Source organism: Eptesicus fuscus, chromosome 3, assembly GCF_027574615.1.
Source record: "Eptesicus fuscus isolate TK198812 chromosome 3, DD_ASM_mEF_20220401, whole genome shotgun sequence".
Taxonomy (NCBI): Eukaryota; Metazoa; Chordata; class Mammalia; order Chiroptera; family Vespertilionidae; genus Eptesicus; species Eptesicus fuscus.
In genome coordinates, this window is record NC_072475.1 from 29,662,669 (window position 1) to 29,682,888 (window position 20,220).

The following is a 20,220-nucleotide window of genomic DNA, read 5'->3' on the forward strand; positions in this document are numbered from 1 at the left end:
ATGCCCACATCTCTCTATTTACACTGCCCCTAGCTTCCTCATCATCTTTCATCTGGATTTCAGCAATGGTTATTACTTGGATTCTCTGCCATCAGTCTGCTACTTCTCTAATCTGTTCTTTGCCCTGCTGATGCCCACTGGCTATAAAGTAAAGCCATGTTTCCTTAGTATATAGTATGGCAGAAAATAATCTCCATGATCAGATGTACCTACATGTCTAGCATTTTCCAAAAGCTTTCCATTTTCAATGAAAGAATATACTATCCTATCCTCAGAACAAGACTTTTGAGCTCTATTTCTTCCTAGTAATGTTACTCATTTCAAAAATACACCTCATTGTCCTATTTGCCTCTTTATGAGCTAGGTGCATTATGCTGAAAAAGGCCACTTTTATTACGGAGTTAGAAAACTGGTAACATTTAAAAAAAAAATTTTACGAGGGCTTAATGTAGAAAAACAATAGAATCTTCAGAGTTACCAGCATGCATTTATTTTGTACTGAGTACCAAACTACCTCAGATTTTAGCTACCAAGAAAGGAATGAAAGGAGAAATAGGAGGCCAAGGTTTGAGGGGAAAGCTAGAGATGGATTACTCACAGGGGTGTTACAAGGCAACCATTCAAGAAGGCACTTTAACCTCTCTGGCACTGTCAGATGTACCACAACTTTTCACAGGCCATTTGATAAACCCTTAATGTTTATAATAAGAAAAGAACAAAAAATAGTGACATATTTCCAATTCTGTTGGAATTTTGATGGATTACAATTGCTCCAATGAATGCTACAAGGAGAACTAAATGACTTTTCCTGACCCTTACTGAATTATAGATTAAACCATTTTACTGATTAGAGGGCAATACATATTTTTGAAAAGTGTATGTTGAGTTTGAACTGCACTTGGTGGCTTCCTCCAGCACACTGGCTATACAGCACACATGTATTGGCTAGGATGATTTCCCTTACAAGTAATAGAATCATGCAACTCAGAATGCCTAAACAATAGCAGGATGTTATTGATCACTTAACTGAAAAGCCCAGAGGTAGGAGGACTTCAGGTACAGTTCAATCAGGATTCTAGCTCCTGTTCCCTGGAGTACCTCAGTTTTGTTCCGTTTGTTGGCTTTATCTTTAGTGTAGCTTTCACTCATGGAGCAAAATGGCTACTACAAAATGTCCCACATCCACAATTATAATTTCCAGAGAAGAGGGCATCTATGTCTCAGGATTCCCAACCCTCCTGTGGAGCGTCATACTCACTAACTCACATCTGAACTAATTCATTCATTCCTGAGAAATCATTTTGCTAATGAAGAGATTACCTGGTCTAATCACTGTGGCAAATGAGTTTATACCAAGTACAGTCTACCTCTGATTTGGGAGAGGAATGGTGTTCATCAATTCCATAGAAACTTCATTAAAAGAAAGGAGAGAAAATGTCTCTAAGGAAACCCTTGGAGTTATTAAGTATGTGTGAAGAACATGAGTGAGTCCCAGATAGACAACCAGTACATAGTCACTACAGATGCAGTTCAAGTGTGTTCATTGTCAAACTTAAAAATTATTTTGCATCCCAGACTTTTAAAGCTACTTGTAAATGGTCAAAAAACTAGCATCAATAATTTACTGCAAAGGTAAAGAGACGGTGAGTGTGGCCAGAGCCCCAATTCCTAGAAATCCCATTGATAAATATGGGTGGATAAGAAGACTGAATGCCGTGGATGACTTTCAAACCACACATTCATTTATTCGTTCATGGGACATTTATGGACGATCGACTTCATGCCAGAAAATGCTTAATACAACAGGATCTTTGACCTTAAGGAGTTCATTCAATCAGGGGCTACAGAATTACAAGCAAAAAAGTCAGCAGTTTTGATATACTGTAGTAGATCAGAGTGAAAGTAGTATAGTAGAAGAGTGAAAATAAAACTACACAGATGATCTAGTGGAATCACTGTCACACTTTTCAATATTTCTTTCAAAGCTAACACTTCTACAATGCAGTCTCCAACATACAGCAGCCCAGGAACACTTATTTTCAATCAGCAGGTTTCTGAAAACAATGTTAAAAGGCAAATGTAAGAATGACTTCTCTTACTATGGTTGCACAGTCTGAGAAAAATAATACGAAACTATTCTTGTTTACAGACAAAAGTGGGTCATTGTTGTCTCAGGGAGCTTTTATGTGCAAAATACATTTGATAATAAAGTGAAGTATTTTAAGCTATTTCTGTGACCATCTAGAGAGATAGTTGGGGAGATAAATACAGCATAAATATTTAGAGAAAGGACATTAAAAAGGAAAACTAGCAGACATGGTTGATTTTCTTCTATATTCTTTTATAGTATAAAAACTAGAGGCCCATTGCATGAAATTTGGGCATGGTGGGGGCGAGGGAGAGTCCCTCAGCCCGGTCTGAACCATCTCACAATCTGGGACTCCTTGGGGGATGTCTGACTGCTGGTTTAGGCCCGATCCCTAAACTGGCAGTCGAACATCCCTCTTGCAATCTGGGACCACTGGTTCCTAATTGCTCACCTGCCTGCCTGCCTGATTGCCCCTAACCCCTCTGTCTGCCTGCCTGATCACCCCTAACCACTCTGCCTGCCTGCCTGATCACCCCTAACCACTTGCCTGCCTGCCTGATCACCCCTAACCACTCTGCCTGCCTGCCTGATTGCCCCTAACCACTCTGCATGCCAGTCTGATCACCCCTAACCACTCGCCTGCCTGCCTGATCACCCCTATCTGCTTGCCTGCCTGCCTGATTGCCCCTAACCACCTCTGCCTCAGCCCCTGCTCCCACGGCTTCATCCAGAAGGACATCCGGAATGATGTTCTGAAGATCATTCAGATGTCCGGTCTAATTAGCATATTACACTTTTATTATTATAGATGATGAAATCCTTTGTCCATATCACAGTGACAATGCTAAAAAAAATCTAATCACTTTATCATTATCCCCAGAAGTGTTCTGAAGCTCCAATTCTTAGGGCAGGGCTTTCTGTAAACAACTAACATAAAGATGCAACTCAGAGGACTTATGGAGAAATTGTTTCTTCACATGAAGTATACTTGATAATAACATTTTAATGTAATATTGACATTTCTGGTTTTTAACTTTGTTGGGCAGCATCTTGATGGAAAAGAAAATCACTTGTGACAGCTTCAGCATGAGTGTCTAACATCTGGGCAATTTAATCTGGTTTTATCCCATATCAGAGATATTCCATCAGAAAAGAACTAACGTGCCCTTCATGTTTTACAGAAGCAAGTCATTTCTAATAACAAATGATGCTAAAATTTTCTTGAAATTAGTAACCATTATGGAGTGAATTTTGTAGGAATTATTGGTGTTTTAATTTTTAGAAGTTTTTAGTAAATAATTAATATATGTATTTATTACATATACATAGTATTTTGCTCAGAGTATTGGTTATCCATTTGGACTTAAATGAGCTATTTTGGGCAAATGACTGAGAAGTTTAACCAAATCATGACCTTTGTGATCCTTGTGACATTGATGGTTGAACAAAGGACTATGTACACTCTTGCTACTAAGAGTATGGTCCCAGGCCAGTAGCATTAGAATGACATTGGATCTATTAGGAATGCAGAATCTTGGTCCCAAGCTCCAGGTCTGCTTTTTACCAAGATTCTTAGGTTATTAAAACATTAACTAAGTCAGGGGATGGATCTCAACCCTGACTACACATTAGCATCACTTAGGGTGTGTTTAAAGAGATTCTCAGGCCTTACCCCAAACCAATAAAATCAAATTCTTTAAGGGCAGGACAAAAAAATGGGTATCTTATCATGCTCACTTTGATTTTAATATGCTTCCAAGTATGAGAACTATGGGTTACACAATACCCAAACCATCAGTAAATTCAGCATGTTCTGAAAGGGGGAAAAAGGGAAAAAATAAGTCAAACCAATTACTTGATATTTGGTGCCAGTCTATAAATGATTGATTTTCTTAACTGTTAATATGTTTGTTTAGCTACTGTGTGAACACAGCCTATTATGTCTCAACCTGCCTAAAAGTGTATTGTATTTTAAATGAAGACCAGGAACCCTTTGCTTTCCAATTTAATTAAGAAGTAGATTTTAGATTTGTTTTTCAACTTTACTTCCTTTTGCCAACCTTATTTTCCAACCTGACAGGTCTAACTGCTGAATCTCAGACACTGAACATTCAAACCACTACACCTTTGAGTTGCCCTCCCTTTTCTCATTCTCACATTTTACCCCAAACACTCCCTTATCACTCCAGCCCACTTGATTTTCTCTCCTCTGAATTCAGATGTTGCAGCTGTTTCTATCATACACTCTCACTCTATGGTCTTATATTGTTAGCTCCACTTAGTGGAATGAAATGACCTTTTGTTGTTTTTTAATTTCTACATATAATCTCAAGCATTATCAATCTATTCCAAATTGTCATGTAGGACTAGAAAAGGAAAAAAACAAATCATAACATAGTACTTATGTTAGTCGTTATTATTCCATTTTATAGATGAGAAGGCTGAGTTTCAGAAAGGCAAGATGATAGGCTAATAATTTTCAACACTAAGATGTTTTGCCCAAGACTGTTTGATTCAAAGTATGGAGAAAGTTTGGTTTGATTTCATTTTGTGTGTGTTTCCAATGTAGTACTTTATTTTATTTTTTTAATCCTCACCCGAGGCTATTTTTCCACTGATTTTTAGAGAGAGTGGAAGAGAGAGGGAAAGACAGAGAGAAATATTGATGTGAGAGAAACACATCGATTGGTTGCCTTCTACACAAGCCCTGACCAGGGCCTGGGCCTGGGAGGAGCCTGCAACTGAGGTATCCTTAGCGGACTCTTAGGTTCACAGGTCGACACTCTATCCACTGAGCCAAATGGCTAGGACTCTAATATAGTACTTTTAATTATAATTCTAGGGCAGATTAAGAATATGAACACACTAACACATACTGAAAGAAAATTCTTAAAATCAGCGTCCATTCATGCTAGAATGGGCTTTCCTTTCCCTGGCTGCCGGCATCACCTTTCTACTCCAGCCCAGCCCCTTTCCTCTCAGGCCCCGGAGCCGCCTCTTTCTGCTCCAGCCCCGTCTTCCCACATTGCCCAGAGGCTCTGAGAGACCAGGGGTGGGGCAGAACACCTGCGTTGTCTCCATGGCAACGGGAAAGCCCATTCTAGCATGAATCTTCGTGCCATGGCGACAACGCAAGTGTCCCGCCCCAGTCACTCGGTGCCTGTGTATGCAAATTAACCGCCATCTTTGTTGAGTTAATTTGCATATAACTCCTGATTGGCTGGTGGTGTAGCGGAGGTACGGTCAATTTACGTGTTTGTCTATTATTAGGTAAGTTTTTTTTTTTTTTTGCACTAATTTGGTTTCTTTTGACAGAAAAGTATTGAAGCTTGATGGGTAGGAGCAAGGGAAGTCATCATAGTATATTTATTTTTATAAAATTACTTTTTTATTACATAAATTATACCTGATAAAGTTTTCTTATAAAAAAAATTAAACATTACAGATATGGCTTAAATTTCTTGTCCAACACCCCCATGCCCACATCCTGCAATTTACTCATTCTCTATATCTTTATTCCTCCTAAGAAATAATCATTTGTATTTGTATACACCCTTTAAAACATTTTAAATGTATTTAAATACAAATATACAGTATAACATAACAATTTTTTTATGATGTCAATTTTTGGTGTATTGTCATCCGAAACAAAGTACTCTTGGTAGTTTTATTTGTATGTCTAATGTGAAAGACCTGGGGAGGATATCTAATTCAGGGGTTGACAGAATTAGGATTCAAAGTTATATCTCAACCCTGTGGAATAATACACTAAAGCTAGAAAGATAAAAATTTAGGTAGCATAAATATCAAAGTGCAAGTAAGAAATGGAGAATTCTGGTTTGACATTAGTTTATATGAAAAAGACTTAGAGGTTTGTTTATAACAGGTCCAAAATTTAATAAAACTTCTAATGCTTTGAAAAGTCAGTATTTATTATCTCTAAAATAGGACTCTATTAAGTATATCTGAAATTATCCCAGCATATACAATTTTCAAAAGAAAATCCTAGATTGAGTAAACTGTGTATAATATAGTGGACTAGTAATTGTAAAATGTGGGACTTATTTTGTGAGTTAGTATATTCTTTATATAGTTTTTCTTTTTCGTGTAAAAGCAATGCCAAGTAAAAGAAAATCATTTTGCCTTCCTCACATCAAATACTCTAGTTTTTAGTATAGTACAAAATATGCGTTATAGACCAGATCATTTTAGCATGAAAAATTCCTGTGATAAGGCATTGCAATAGCATTCCTTCCCAATGTGGATGTCTTTTCAAGTAAGCATCTTGCCCTGTGGCATTAATCTCACTGATTGTAAAGCTAATTGTCTATTATGATAACATATCTCAGTGAAAGTTGCTCACACCTAGCATTCTTTGCCTGAATATCAGGGATTGGGGCATAGGAAGTTGGGGACATTCTCTGCATGAGACACTTGCCTTCCCATACCTTGACTTGTGTGAAAAGACAGGTTTTGAAGAAAAAAACAATTATAGCAAGAAAATTTAGAAGCCCTTAATACACTGATTACCTGAAAAGCTTTCCCAACATTTGTGAGTATCATTTTTGTGTGTGATTTCAGATACATTAAGTACTGATTATATAGGGTACAAGGAAGTATCTATATATATAAAAGCCTAAGCGACCATTATGTCTGAGCAAGCAGAATGACCAGAACTCCTGTAGACCAGTCGCCATGATGCTTACTGACCACCAGAGGGCAGATGCTCAATGCAGGAGCTGCCTCCTGCTGGTCAGTGTGCTCCCACAGCCAACCTCCCACAGTTGGCCAACCTCCTTGTCCTTTCTCCCAGCCGGCAGGCCCAGCCCTGATCAGCCCAGCCCCGATCGGCTCATCCCTGATCACCTGCCAGGCCTAGGGACCCTACCTGTGTATGAATTCGTGCACCGGGCCTCTAGTAGGTTACAAGAGATACATTGACTTTCCTTTCCTAAAGGAAGACAAATATTATGTTCACTTATTATGACCTTGACTGATCATAAGATGTAGGTGACTATGAGTCTTGACCTCTTTTTAAATGTGTTCTTTTTTCCTAAATTGAAAGTAACCTCTCACATTAAGTATTTTAGAAAATGGAACCCTGACTGACCAGGAATAGACTGAATCAATGAAGCAAGTGTACTGGTGTATTTTTAAGAACTCCAAACCATGGTTTTATTTGAATGTGTCTGTCTATTCCCTGATGTCCACCATACCACATGAGAAGGAGATCCAAGGTCTTTCTTATTGGCTTCATTCAGCAGTATCAGACCAATAATAGGTGTTTATCTACCAATGTGTGCTGTTCCAGATAGAGTAACTCATTGTAATTCTCGCCTCCAGTTTCCCTGCCCCAAGGAAATATCTGTATCTCAGATCTGTCTAATTAACCGGTATGTGAAGAATAGAAAATTGTGAGGCAATCCTTATGCTCATTGTTGCTGGGCTTTAAAAAGCTCAATAAAGTTTCTATCTACATTTTCTTGTTTATACTGTGGAGCAAAATGGATCAAACAAGCAAAGATTTGTGGTCACAGAGTCGGTGCCTTTGTACAATATAACACATACTGTGAATCAAAGAAATATTGGGCCACTTCTCTGAAGCTGACATTGGAATGACATTGTAATCCTGGCCATCTGTCTTCCTCCTCTAGATATCGATGAATGTGCGGTGGTGAATGGAGGCTGCCAGCAGCGCTGTATTAACACTCTGGGCACCTTCCACTGTGAATGTGATACAGGATACAGACTCCATGCTGATGAACGCACCTGCATAAGTGAGTAAATATTAGGAGCAGCTTGAAGCCATTTTCAGTGAAAAATCAACCTGCCTATTTAGGGATAGGAGAGAAAGGTTTTTCTAGTGTAAAAATATCTATAGAAGTTGACAGTTTTCAAGCACAATTCTATCTCTTAGAATAAAAAAAAAAAGAGAGAGAGTGAGTGTGTTTTTGTGTGTGTGTTGTGTGTCTCTGTGTGTGTGTGTGTGTTTGGATCTTTTTTGCTACTAATAAGCTAAAACACAAAAAAAAATGGGGAAGGGAATATAGAAATTAACATTCACAAGCCAAATTTGAATCCCCATGTGGGTGAATATTTCCATAGCAAATCATTCTGCCATGTGCAGTAAAGTAAAAATTTGTTAGTTGTTGCATATACACAAGGAGCCCCAATGAAAGGAGGTTATCGGGCTATACAGTCACTACCTACAGTGTTCACTCATTTCAGACCCAGACTCAGAACTGGACAGATGATTATAAAAGCAAAAATTATAACAGACCATACGCCAATTTTAGAGTTGCTCAAGAATAGTTAAAACCATACACACTAGACAAGGTTACTATGTATTTATTGTACATCAAAATGTTCTTAGATATTTTTGTGTGGGTTTATTATTTTAAGTCTTATTTGGATGTTTTTTTCAATTTTATAAGTTTTTTAAACTATGTGCTTTAATACACAGAAAACTGCCCACTGGAATACATTTTTAAAATACTGTGCTTCCTGTATGATTTATTACTGCTCTGATTTTGTTTTCACTGGAGTAGTTTATATAAAAGTGATTAAGTGTTTTTTTCATTGAATGATGACCCTCAAATGACATCAGGACACACTCTAATTTTATCAGCAGGTCCCTTTTAAAAATATTTATTATAGTAAAAGAGTAGTGCCTTGAACAGCACAATTTAATTGCTGGTTTGATTTATTTAGGGCTTGTTAACTAGTCCATTTATTCAAAATTACTAGTGTTTTATAATTATTCTATAACTAGAAGCCCGGTGCACGAAATTCGTGCACGGCAGGGTGTTGTCCCTCAGCCCAGCCTGTACCCTCTCCAATCTGGGACTCCTGGAGGGATGTCCGACTGCTCGTTTAGGATCGGGCCTAAACGGGCAGTTGGACATCCCTCTCACAATCCAGGACTGCTGGCTCCCAACTGCTTGCCTGCCTGCCTTCCTGATTGCCCCTAACCGCTTCTGCCTGCCAGCCTGATCACCCCCTAACCACTCCGCTGCCAGCCTGGTTGATGCTTAACTGCTCCCCTGCCAGCCTGTTTGCCCCCAACTTCCCTCCTCTGCCAGCCTGGTCACCCCTAACTGCCCTCTCCTGCAGGGTTGATCACCTCCAACTTCCCTCCTCTGCTGGCCTGGTCACCCCTAACTGCACTCTCCTGCAGGGTTGATCACCTCCAACTGCCCTCCCTTGCAAGCCGGGTCCCTCTCAACTGCCCTCCCCTGCAGCCTGGATGCCTCCCAACTGCCCTCCCCTGTTGGCCATCTTGTAGTGGCCATCTTGTGTCCACATGGGGGCAGGATCTTTGACCACATGGGGGCAGCTATATTGTGTGTTGCAGTGATGATCAATCTGTATATTACTCTTTTATTAGATAAGATAGAGGCCTGGTGCACGGGTAGGGGGCCAGCTGGTTTGCCCTGAAGGGTGTCCCTGATCAGGGTGGGGTTCCCTTGGGGCGTGGGGCGTCCTGAGAGAGGGGCCTGTGGTGGTTTGCAGGCCGGCCATGCCCCCTGGCAACCCAAGCAGAGGCCCTGGTATCTGGGATTTATTTTCCTTCTACAATTGAAACTTTGTAGCCTGGAGCGGAGCCAAGCCTGCTGCTCCCTCAGGGGTGGCAGCCATTTCTGTGGCAGTTAATTCACCTTCTATAATTGAAACTTTGTAGCCTTAAGCGGGTGAGCCCAGCCAGGGTGTGCGGAAAGCTTTGCTTCCCCTGTTGCGGCCGGCAACCCTGGCCTGCTCTCTCAAGCTCCATTCTGCTGCCATTTGTTTGAATTTGTTTACCTTCTATAATTGAAACTTTGTAGCTTGAGTGGAGGCTTAGGCCTGCAACGGCTGGCAGAAAGCTTGGCTTGCTCTGTTACCTGGGAAACCTTGCTCTCTGTGGCTGTAGCCATCTTGGTTTGGGTTAATTTGCATACTCACCCTGATTGGCTGGCGGGCGTGGCTTGGCTGGTGGGCGTGGCTTATGTAGCGGAGTGATGGTTAATTTGCATATTACCATTTTATTAGATAGGATAATGAAACTTAGAGTAGAAATAAGCTAATTTAACCTAGTTTCATAACATACTCTCTTTCTTTTTGTGAACATCTTGTAGGAAAAGAGAGAAGGCCAAGGGAAATAACCAAAGATGTTCTAGTGCAGAAGTCTGATTTTTTATAAGCGCAAATGGAGGTTCCCAGTGGCAGAAAATGACTTTTCCAAGGTTGAGTAAAGATACAAATACATGACATGCCCTAAAATCCAGTGAACTCGATATTTGGAACGATTGTATCTGCAGCAGGCACAAGTGTTGGTGGGACATGCATAGTTACATGCAGGATTACTGGTCTTAGCAATAGGAACCTCTTTCCCATCCCCATCCCAACCTGTAAGGTGTCTAGCTGGTAACATCCTTAAACTACCACCATCACTTCCCTCAGTTATGTAGAGAAGCAGCAAAATTATCAAGACATGCAATTGCACTACTTACAGTAAAGGTTGAGCTGGTGAATTATTGTGTCAGATATAAAAGTATTTTGCAAAGTAATTATGTGTATAAATCTATAATGTCTGGTCTTTGTGATAAGGCAAAATAAATAGTAGCCAACAAAATTATATTTACCGATAAAATTAATTAGATAAACCCTGGCAGTTATTAGCTATTTCTTAGTAAAATCATTAAGCTCTTTCCTTATTCCTCACCACCACAACCCTTGAATTTTCCAATTTTCATTTTAATGACATCAGGTCAAAAGTGGAGTTAGGTAAGGATATTATGGTTTATCTTTTCTATTTCTTCTCCTTAAATCACAATTCCTATTGTACAAAAACATTGACAATATGATAATGGCTTATTTACTGTTCCATATGGTGGGTGATTTTCTCCTTATGCAGAATTTCAACATAGTGTAAAATTAAGGTTATGAAAAAATGCGATCATTTTAAAGCATTTAACCCATCGAATGACATTCTGCAGAAAGTACTGGACTGAGAGCCCAGCACTTACCCTTCATGGAAGTTTCGATGCCTTTCTCATATGCATAGACTGAAGTTTTGGTTTCAAAGAATGGTCATAAGAATCTCATTTGATGCAATTAGAAGAATTTTAGCCCTTCGTATTTAAAGATTAATAACGTGTGTGAGGACAAGAATTGTTTGTTTGCTTATTTGTTTTGAAAGAAAGGGTTTACTTGGAGAACTGGGTTTCACATTAGTCTAGATTTTGAGTGATAGTGTAGGACAGTGGTCAGCAAACCGCGGCTCGCGAGCCACATGCGGCCCTTTGGCCCCTTGAGTGTGGCTCTTCCACAAAATACGGCCTGGGCGAGTCTATTTTGAAGAAGTGGCATTAGAAGAAGTTTAAGTTTAAAAAATTTGGCTCTCAAAAGAAATTTCAATCGTACTGTTGATATTTGGCTCTGCTGACTAATGAGTTTGCCGACCACTGGTGTAGGAAGTGTCGGATATTTTTTTAAAAAACAGGAAATTAAGTTAGCTCACTTTCCCTGTGGGAGTGTTTACCTGGCAGGAAACTGAGAATTGTAGTAGACAGACATTCATCCTGACCCATGGCAGAGTCACAAAAGAGAAGATGGAGTTATGGAATTTTATGATTCTACTACTCTGGAGTTCTTGAAATTAATTGCCTCCATTTCTTTCTTCCTCCTCCCTTCTTTTCTTTCCTTTGCTCCATTCTGCCCATCAGTCATAGGCCTATTCTAGTGTGACTTTTTGAATTAGAGCCTCCAGCGCTTTTTCCACTTTCTTTTAATCACAACTATAGGAAAGTGAACTCTCTTTGCCCCTAACCTCAGAGTTCTAGATGATTTCTCTTCAAACACGAGTCCCCTCTCTAAGGGCTGTGCACTTGTGGTGATACATGGCCAGCAGTTACCAATCAGCCTGTGCCAGAATGATAAAGTCCCACAAAGAGGTGTAAGAGAAAGGGTCCAAAGTAGTTGGCTGTAGTGGCCGGAAGCATGACAGTCCCTGGCCCACTGAGAGATGGCATCAGGAAAGCCAGTCTGAGGATGTCCCATGGGTGAGGAGGATCACAGCAAGTGAAACCCCTGCACCTGGCTGGTGGCAAGGCACCGAACCAGCACGGGAAATTGTAGAACTCTTGCCAGATTTGATTTTCTGATTTGGTCTCCATGAACAAAGATATTACCAAGCAATTCATATACGTTTAAATTTTCCTGTATGTGGTAACCAACAACTTAAAAAATGGAAACTAGATTTTAGCAATCACAAAAGACAGATGGTTATGTTGTTAGTTCACCATTAAATCTTGTCCTTGTGGACTAGGGACAATGGCACCACAGAATCCAAGTTGGCATGTGGCCTTCAGCTTAAGCTTCTAAATCACTTAATCTGTCCACACTCCAGATGCCTCATGTGTAAATTGTAGAAATTGGGCAAAGTGACCGTGAAGTTATTGTGTCTCTGCAGTGTAATGATTTTATTGAGTTTCCATAATTACTGCTTTTTAATAAGTTATCTGCTAACCTGTATTTTTTAAGCCCCATTGGAATATGTGTAATAATTATTTTTAAAAGTGTTTAAAGAACTTAGAATTTAGAAAGTCCAAGCATAAAAATAGTGCAAGAATTTTATATCCAGTTTAATAAAAATGAATGTGTAACTTAAATGTTTTTATTGAAAAAAAAGTATGCTTTGATGCTTTTGTAAAAATACTGGTTTCTATGCTAAAAGATCGTATCTGGGAGAAATTCAAGGAATAATCTAGCCCAATCTCCTACCTCAGAGATAAGAAGTCTGAGAGCTAAAGAGATTAAGTAACTTTTACTTTGAAAAAGAAAATAGCAGTTTTCAGGAAGACCTGGCTAATTTCAATCCTGACCAAAGGCTTTAAAATAATGTCTGATAGGTATTTTAAGACTAAGAAAAATCATAAAGTTACTGTGAAATGATATTGCTTTTTAACTTTATTTTTAATAGTGTGTATTTTTTTCCTTTCTATTCAATTTATTGGGGTGACACCAGTTAACAAAATTATATAGTTTTCAGGTGCACAATTCCACGACACATCATTGGTACACTGTATCATGTGAAATGATATTCTTACATTCTATTTTGGACATAGTGCTGAGGGTTAAATGAATGCATTTTAATAACTATTGATGAAAGAAACCCACCTTGTATTACTAGCCTGTAAGCACAAATTTACCACTTCTCTCCTACATTTTCTATGATTTCTATGATATGCTCCAACAATCCTGGCTACTCTCAATTTTCCAAGTAAGCCATGCCCTTTCCACTTTCATACTTTACCCTTAATGTAGATGATCTCTCACTCCCATATTTGCCTGTCAGAACTCTATTTACTGTGTTCCATGTTGAATGTCAATTGGCCTGTTAAACCTTCTATGGTTACTCTAGGCATTCTCTCTCTCTCTCTCTCCTCTCTCTCCCCACTTCCTCCCTCCATATAATCTTGTAATCTTGTGTTGCCTTAATAATACATTATAGCATATAGATGTGTGTAATTGGAGTTCAGACCAAATGAAAGACACTAATGGTCTCCTAATTATCAATTTCATGTGGAATATTTTCCATACCTTTCTTGATGGCTTCTGACACTGCTAATCACTCATTCATATACGTCTTCCTCTTATCTTCTGACAGCACAATTTCCACCTTTAACTGCTGCCTCTCTGTACCAGGATTCTGACTTTTGCTCATCTGTTTCCTTGCTGTGGACTGAATTGTGCCCCCAGCCCAAATTCACATGTTGAAACCCTAAGAGTATTTGTAGATGGGGCCTTTAGTAGATAATTAGGTTTACATAAGCTCTTGAGGGTGGGACCCTCTCATGAGATTAGTGCCAAATAGGAGAGATACTAGAGGGTTTGTTCCCTCTTCTCTACCATGTGAGGATTAAAGGGGAAGGTGCTGGCTGAAGCCAGGAAGAGAGCTCTCACCAGAAACCAAACTCTGCTGAAACCTTGATCTTGGAATTTCTAGCCTCCAGAAATGTGAGAAAATAAATTCCTGTTGCCTAAGCCACCCAGTCCATGGTATTTTGTTGTGGCAGCCTGAGAAGGCTAATATACTCATCTACTTCCTTTATTCACCCCTTCTGTAGCCTGTCTCCATTTTACTTTTATCCTTCTAGATAGGTCAATACATATAAAATATCAGTATCTGATAAGTATTAATTGTTAGCTGTTATTATAATCTCTACATATAAAGAGCCAGGGTCCTTAACGTCTAAAACGACCAAAGGGATGACTGAACACTAGGCTGTGCATGCAGCAGGCTTGGGTGGGTGGGGACTGGCCAGTGGGCTGATAGAGAGAGAGAGGCGGGGCTGATCAACAGCCATCCCAGGCTGCTGGCAAGGCCTGGAGAGAGAGGTGCAGCTGCTGGCAAGGCCCAGAGAGAGAAGCAAGGTCTGATCTTCAGCCTCTGTGGCAGCTGCTGATCAGCCCTTGCCTCTCTCTCTCTCCTGGCTGGGGATGGCAGTTGAGGGAGAGATCAGACCAACAGGGAAGGGCAGTTGGGGGCGAGATCAGGCCAGCAGGGGAGTGTAGTTAGGGGTGATCAGGCAGGCAGCGGCAGTTAGGGGCAATCAGGCTGGCAGGCAGAGGCAGTTAGGGGAGACCAGGCAGGCAGGCAGAAGGGTTAGGGGCAATCAGGCAGGCAGGCAGAAGGGTTAAGGGGAATCAGGCAGGAAGGCAGGTGAGTGGTTAGGAGCCAGCGGTCTCAGATTGCAATAGGGATGTCCCTGATTGGAGAGGGTACAGGCTGGGCTGAGGGAACCCCCACCCCCATGCATGAATTTTGTGCACTGGGCCACTAGTAGAATATAAAAAGATCTAAGGACTTTGCTTGTTGGGGAAATATTCAAACTTGTTACAGTATTTCTAGCTTTTGGACCTTTGCCAGTATTTTCTATTACAGAATATACTATCCTTTTATAGCTTTTAATTGGTGATTTTGTCATTTGTGAGAGACAGACTTTAATATAAATAATGATAATGTAGATTATATTCCTTTAACCAGTGGATATTTTAACAGCCTGGAGCTAGATACCAAAATAATTTATATTACCCCCCCCTTTTTTTTTTCAATTTAGCTATGTAATTTGCATTTTAACTACCTTGTAAGATTTTAGATATAATTTGATATACTTCACAAAACCTTTCTTGAATTTCCAGTTTTAATAACAACCTCATGCAACATGCTCAGCTCAAATCTCCATTAACAATCATGTCCTTCTTCTGATGTATTTTTTGAAATCGGCCTTCCCAGAGGGGTGAAATAATTAAATGATTGAAAGTTGTAATGCTTGCATAGTTCTCTTATTTCTCTTTCATGCCTTCAGCACATAATTTTATTAACATATGCACTCACAAATACTGGTAAACAAATGAAATCACTGATGTCTGTCCAGAGAAGCCTCAGATAAACAACATTTTAATTATTTTAGTCTATGATATAAGAATTCTTCATTTATAGTGTCTGAGAACGGTCAGGGTCTGTTTTTGTTCAATGGCCCCTTTTTATTCTCACAAATGAGGAGGGGAGGGGAAAGAATGGTTGCCTGGAACTAACAACCAAAGATTTTTCTGTGTGATTAAATGTTCAACATAGTAGAGTCAGAGGTCATATTTTAATTCCAAATAAGTAGAAATTAGGTGGCAAGATGAAGGCAGAACTACAGTCTGGAAGCTTTGTTAAATGAAGATATTCTTAGTAAAACTTTGAGCTTGAATACCTTTCTTACATCAGATTTTTATGAGTTTCACATTTTAAGATAATGCCAAACTTAAAAATTTGAGAAAAACCATTAGATGTGATGGTCTTCGCACAATGGATTCTTTTGTTTTTGATCTCAGTGTTCTGATTAGTGATGTCTAAGTTTTATTTGATAAAAGGAACAGAAGATTCTTTCCAGGGAATGCAAAGAGATTGCCCTCAAACTAGAGATGAAAGAGGTTAAAGACTTTCACTGTAACTACCTTTCAACTAGTTGCATTATTTATGAAGACAAATTAGAAAGAGAATTCACTACAGATGACAGCTGATGTCTTGAATAGGGCTATGTCAGGTTAAAAACAGAAATCCTCTGCTAAGAGGCCTCCCCACTTTTACTTCTAGCCAGAAACTTCAGTATTAACACTTTGTCAGATTGATGGCATCTCTCAGTCATTATCAGATTCATCACCCTCGCACTATTAGATAGTACATTTCATTCCCCAAAGTTAAATTTAAGGAATACTTCCCCTCTGCCCTCCTCATCACCAATCTGTGGTCTAGCAAAAAATAAATTTCTCAAGTTTTTATCCAGAATGTTATTAGCCCCCTTCAAAAACTTTTTCAACTACCTGGTTAGGAATGCATTTAGAAAGCTTCCTTTTTTCTACAGTTTGCAGAGTTGGGAAGGTGGGACTGATAGTTTTCTGAATTCTATTGCACCAAAGAAGAGTGTGTGGCCTTGGCCCAGTTTCTTAGTCTCTCTGATCTTCAGAGTCTGTATCATTTCTCTCCCTGTCTTTCTATCTGCATATATACCTAATATACCATTAATTCACAAAAATCAATATTATACATTATATGAAGGAACATGCCTTATAAAGAGGAATATGCGCTAGAATGGTTGCCTATGGGGAATGGGTGATTGAGAGTAAATTCTGGAGCTAAAATGAAAACAAGAGTGGTCTTTCCAAGGACTGGGGAGTGATAGGAAGTTTGGTTGAACTGAGCAGTGTGATGAGCTCTTCCTTTTGTATCTGAAGTTAAACCAAAATGAAGCATTGGTACGGTGGCCATTACCTTTTCTTTTCTTCTTTATCTCTGTATGAAATATCTTCACATGTCTTTCTTAAGAATAATATTTAGGATACTTTTTCTAGTATCATTTATAAAATATTTTTAAAAGTAAGTTTTTTACATTATATATTGTATCAAATAATAAAACCCTAATAGTAATTAATAAACATCTTTAATGTTTTCTAATTTCACAGTGTAATACAGAATACCCACTGTGTAGGATAAACTTAAATATGAAGAGATTAAAATAGTATCTGACACATAGTGGATGTTCAATAAATGGTGGCTTAAATCAATAATTTATGGTTATTATATATATCCTTATATTATTTTCCCACAATTAGAGCACCCAGTCAATACTCAGAGATACAGAGAATGGGAGATTCTGAATTGTGTGCAGCCAGAACTACAAGAGTTTAGCTTTAAATTACTGATTTTTGAAAATATGGCATGGGGTTTAAGATTGTGAGGAAAGTAATGCAAATCTGAGAATAGGATGTTTGAAAAACAATATTAGCGATATTAACTTTACCATACCTATTCCGTAAACAAGCTGTGTGACTTTGAGTTAGTCACTTAACTGTGATAACTCAGTTTTCCATATAGAGGGGGTAGTGAGGAAAATTTACAGAACAGATGAAAGCCTTAGTGCAGTGCCTGAAACAGAGCAAGCACTCAATAAGTGTTAGCTAATATTTTTAATATTAATTCTATATCTGCAGTTAGCTGTAATCATGGGGCTAAATAAAGGTTTGGAAGGTCAGACACTAGACACTCTGGGTATCAACTTGCTTTAGTGATCAGATATGGCTTTTTGTGGCTGGGTTTTTAACAAACATACATTCATTGGTTCTTTTAACAGCTCCCTGCTTCACTTTTTTTAGTGCTTTTAGATTTTAGAGCAATATTCACAACTATATTTTCACTGTATGGTAAAATATTCCCATTCTCATTTATCACTAGGTTGAAAATGTATCTTCCTCTTTCCAAAAGTACTGGAGACAGCAAAAGTCAGGTAGCTTATGTATTTTCACAGGGTACAAAGTGCAAAAAGATAGTAAACATAAACTGGTATCGCCTTTATCTAAAGGAAGCAGAAAGATTAAGTGCTTGCACTTAATGTGAGCACACAACTTAAATCCCAGTATAGATTTCTGGATGCTCATAAGAAAAGAGCCACATGGTTTCAGAGTTTGCAGTTTCTAACAATAATCATAGAGAAAATTTTAATTCAGAATTAAGTGATTTCATAATCTATTGCTGAATATATGTCTCTTATTTTTCAGAGAAATCCTCTGCTAAGAGGCCTCCCCACTTTTACTTCTAGCCAGAAACTTCAGTATTAACGCTCAGCTCTGTTTGCTTTACTCCTCACTCAAAGAAAAAGTGCTTTGCTGTAATATCAGGTTAATCCCATTCTGCCCTCCCCTTAGAACCTTGCTCCTAATTTTATATCCTCCTTTGCCCTCTACCATCAACCTCTCTCTATCTTAAAACAAAACTCCTCCATAAAATTAGTTTTCCCAGGGTTATCCATAAACTATTGACTGTTAAGCTCACAGAGCACTTTTTTGTCATATCACTTAATATCTTGAAATTAATTACCTCTCTTTTCCTCTCGACATTCTCTCCTCCTTGTGTTATAAGACACAACCTTTTCTTGGCTCTCTTCCATCTCTATGACGAGTCCTTAACCTCTTTCATGTTAGTCTTTGCCCTCTGCCCACCTCCAAACTTTTATGATCTGTAGAGTTCTGATATTGGCCTATTCTCTACTCTCTCATGGTTGATCTTTCCAGCTTTCAAAGGTTGACCTACTACAATTAGTTAGAAGTGAATGATGCCCAAATCAGTATTACTAAATCAGATCACTTTTCTTATTCTGTTGACCAATAGATCTAGCTTGAGCCCCCCTACCCATGGAGAATATCCTCCAGCACTGGAAACTTAGTGGGCTTAAAACTAAATATATCTTCCTTCCCTCTTCATCCTCAACTTTCCTCCTCTTTTATTCCTCCACTAGAGGCCCGTTGCATGAAATTCGTGCACTCAGGAAGGGGGGTGTCCCTCAGCCCAGCCTGTGCCCTCTCACAGTCTGGGAGCCCTTAGGGGATGTTGGACTGACAGCTTAAGCCCAGTCCCCCCAGGGAGCTAGCCTAAGCCATCAGTCAGACATCCTTAGCACTGCCAAAGAGGCAGGAGAGGCTCCTGCCACCACCGCTGTGTTCGCCAGCTGTGAGCCTGGCTTCTGGCTGGGTGGCACTCCCCTTGTGGGAGCTCCTGTGTTGAGTGTCTTCCCTCTGGTGGTCAGTGCACATCATAGTGACCGGTCGTTCTGCTGTTTGGTCAATTTGCATATTAGCCTTTTATTATATAGGATTTAAGTGAGTGGTGACAACTCAGACCACCCATTCACCAGGCCAATCTAGTACAGCTGGAGTTCCTCATTACTTCTCCTTTCTCTGACTCTGTACATCTAATTCCCCAGTCAGACTGATGGGCTCTACCTCCATAGTATTCTCCAAAGAGCTGCCCCCACTAGGACTGCTTCATTCAGGCCCTCATAGTCTCTTACAGAAAGGTTCATTGCAATTACCTCTTAACTTGGACCATCCTCCATACTTGCCCCCTTCAACCCATTATCTAAACTGCTTCCAGAAACATCTTTTGAAAACTACTTTAGAAAGCTTAACCCTTTGCACTCGCTTGCTTTTTTCTCGATTCCTTTATTCTACTCGGGATTTAATTTTTTAAATACCCCAGATTTTACAAAGCGTGGCAGTAGAATAAAAAACTGGAGTTTCTTTTCATACAAACTTATTTATTTAATGTAAGAAAAGCCCAAATAAAGGAGGAGGTATGGAGGGAGGGAAGGGATGGGCTACCGATGCTAACCGTGTCGAGTCACACTCGACATTCGAGTGCAAAAGGTTAAAACTCTTTATTGTCTCTACACAGCTTTCAGAATAAACCTCAAACCCTTATTGTGGCTTAAAAAATGCTTCAGAGTCTGACTTTTGGTTATTCTTTCCTAAAAATTTGCAGTTCCCTAAATGAACAAGAAGGTTAAGTATCCCTATGCCTTTCATCTGTCAAACATGCCTGCTTTTGCACCTGCTTGCCCTTTGGTTTGAAAGCCAACACATTCCCTTTCCTCCTCCTAGTCTCCCCTTTCCCACCTCTCTTTACCTAATGTCTGCTTGTCTTTCAAGACTCACTTTGGAATTACCTTCTCTGAGAAAATGTCCCAGATCTACTCCCATACTTATACACCAAATTTGCCACCTATTTTATAAAATTTAAATATGGACACAATACAAAGAGACTCAGAGTA

The 20,220-nt window shown here is 39.3% G+C and overlaps 1 protein-coding gene across 1 annotated transcript in view; it reads left to right on the forward strand.

Moving 5' to 3' along the window:
* Positions 1-20,220, forward strand: part of LOC103286797 (EGF-like and EMI domain-containing protein 1) — a 146,802-nt gene that overhangs the window by 61,071 nt on the left and 65,511 nt on the right. Inside the window, exon 3 of the mRNA XM_054712956.1 lies at positions 7,744-7,866. Within this exon, the coding sequence (XP_054568931.1) occupies positions 7,744-7,866 (123 nt within the window). The remainder of the gene's footprint in view (positions 1-7,743; positions 7,867-20,220) is intronic.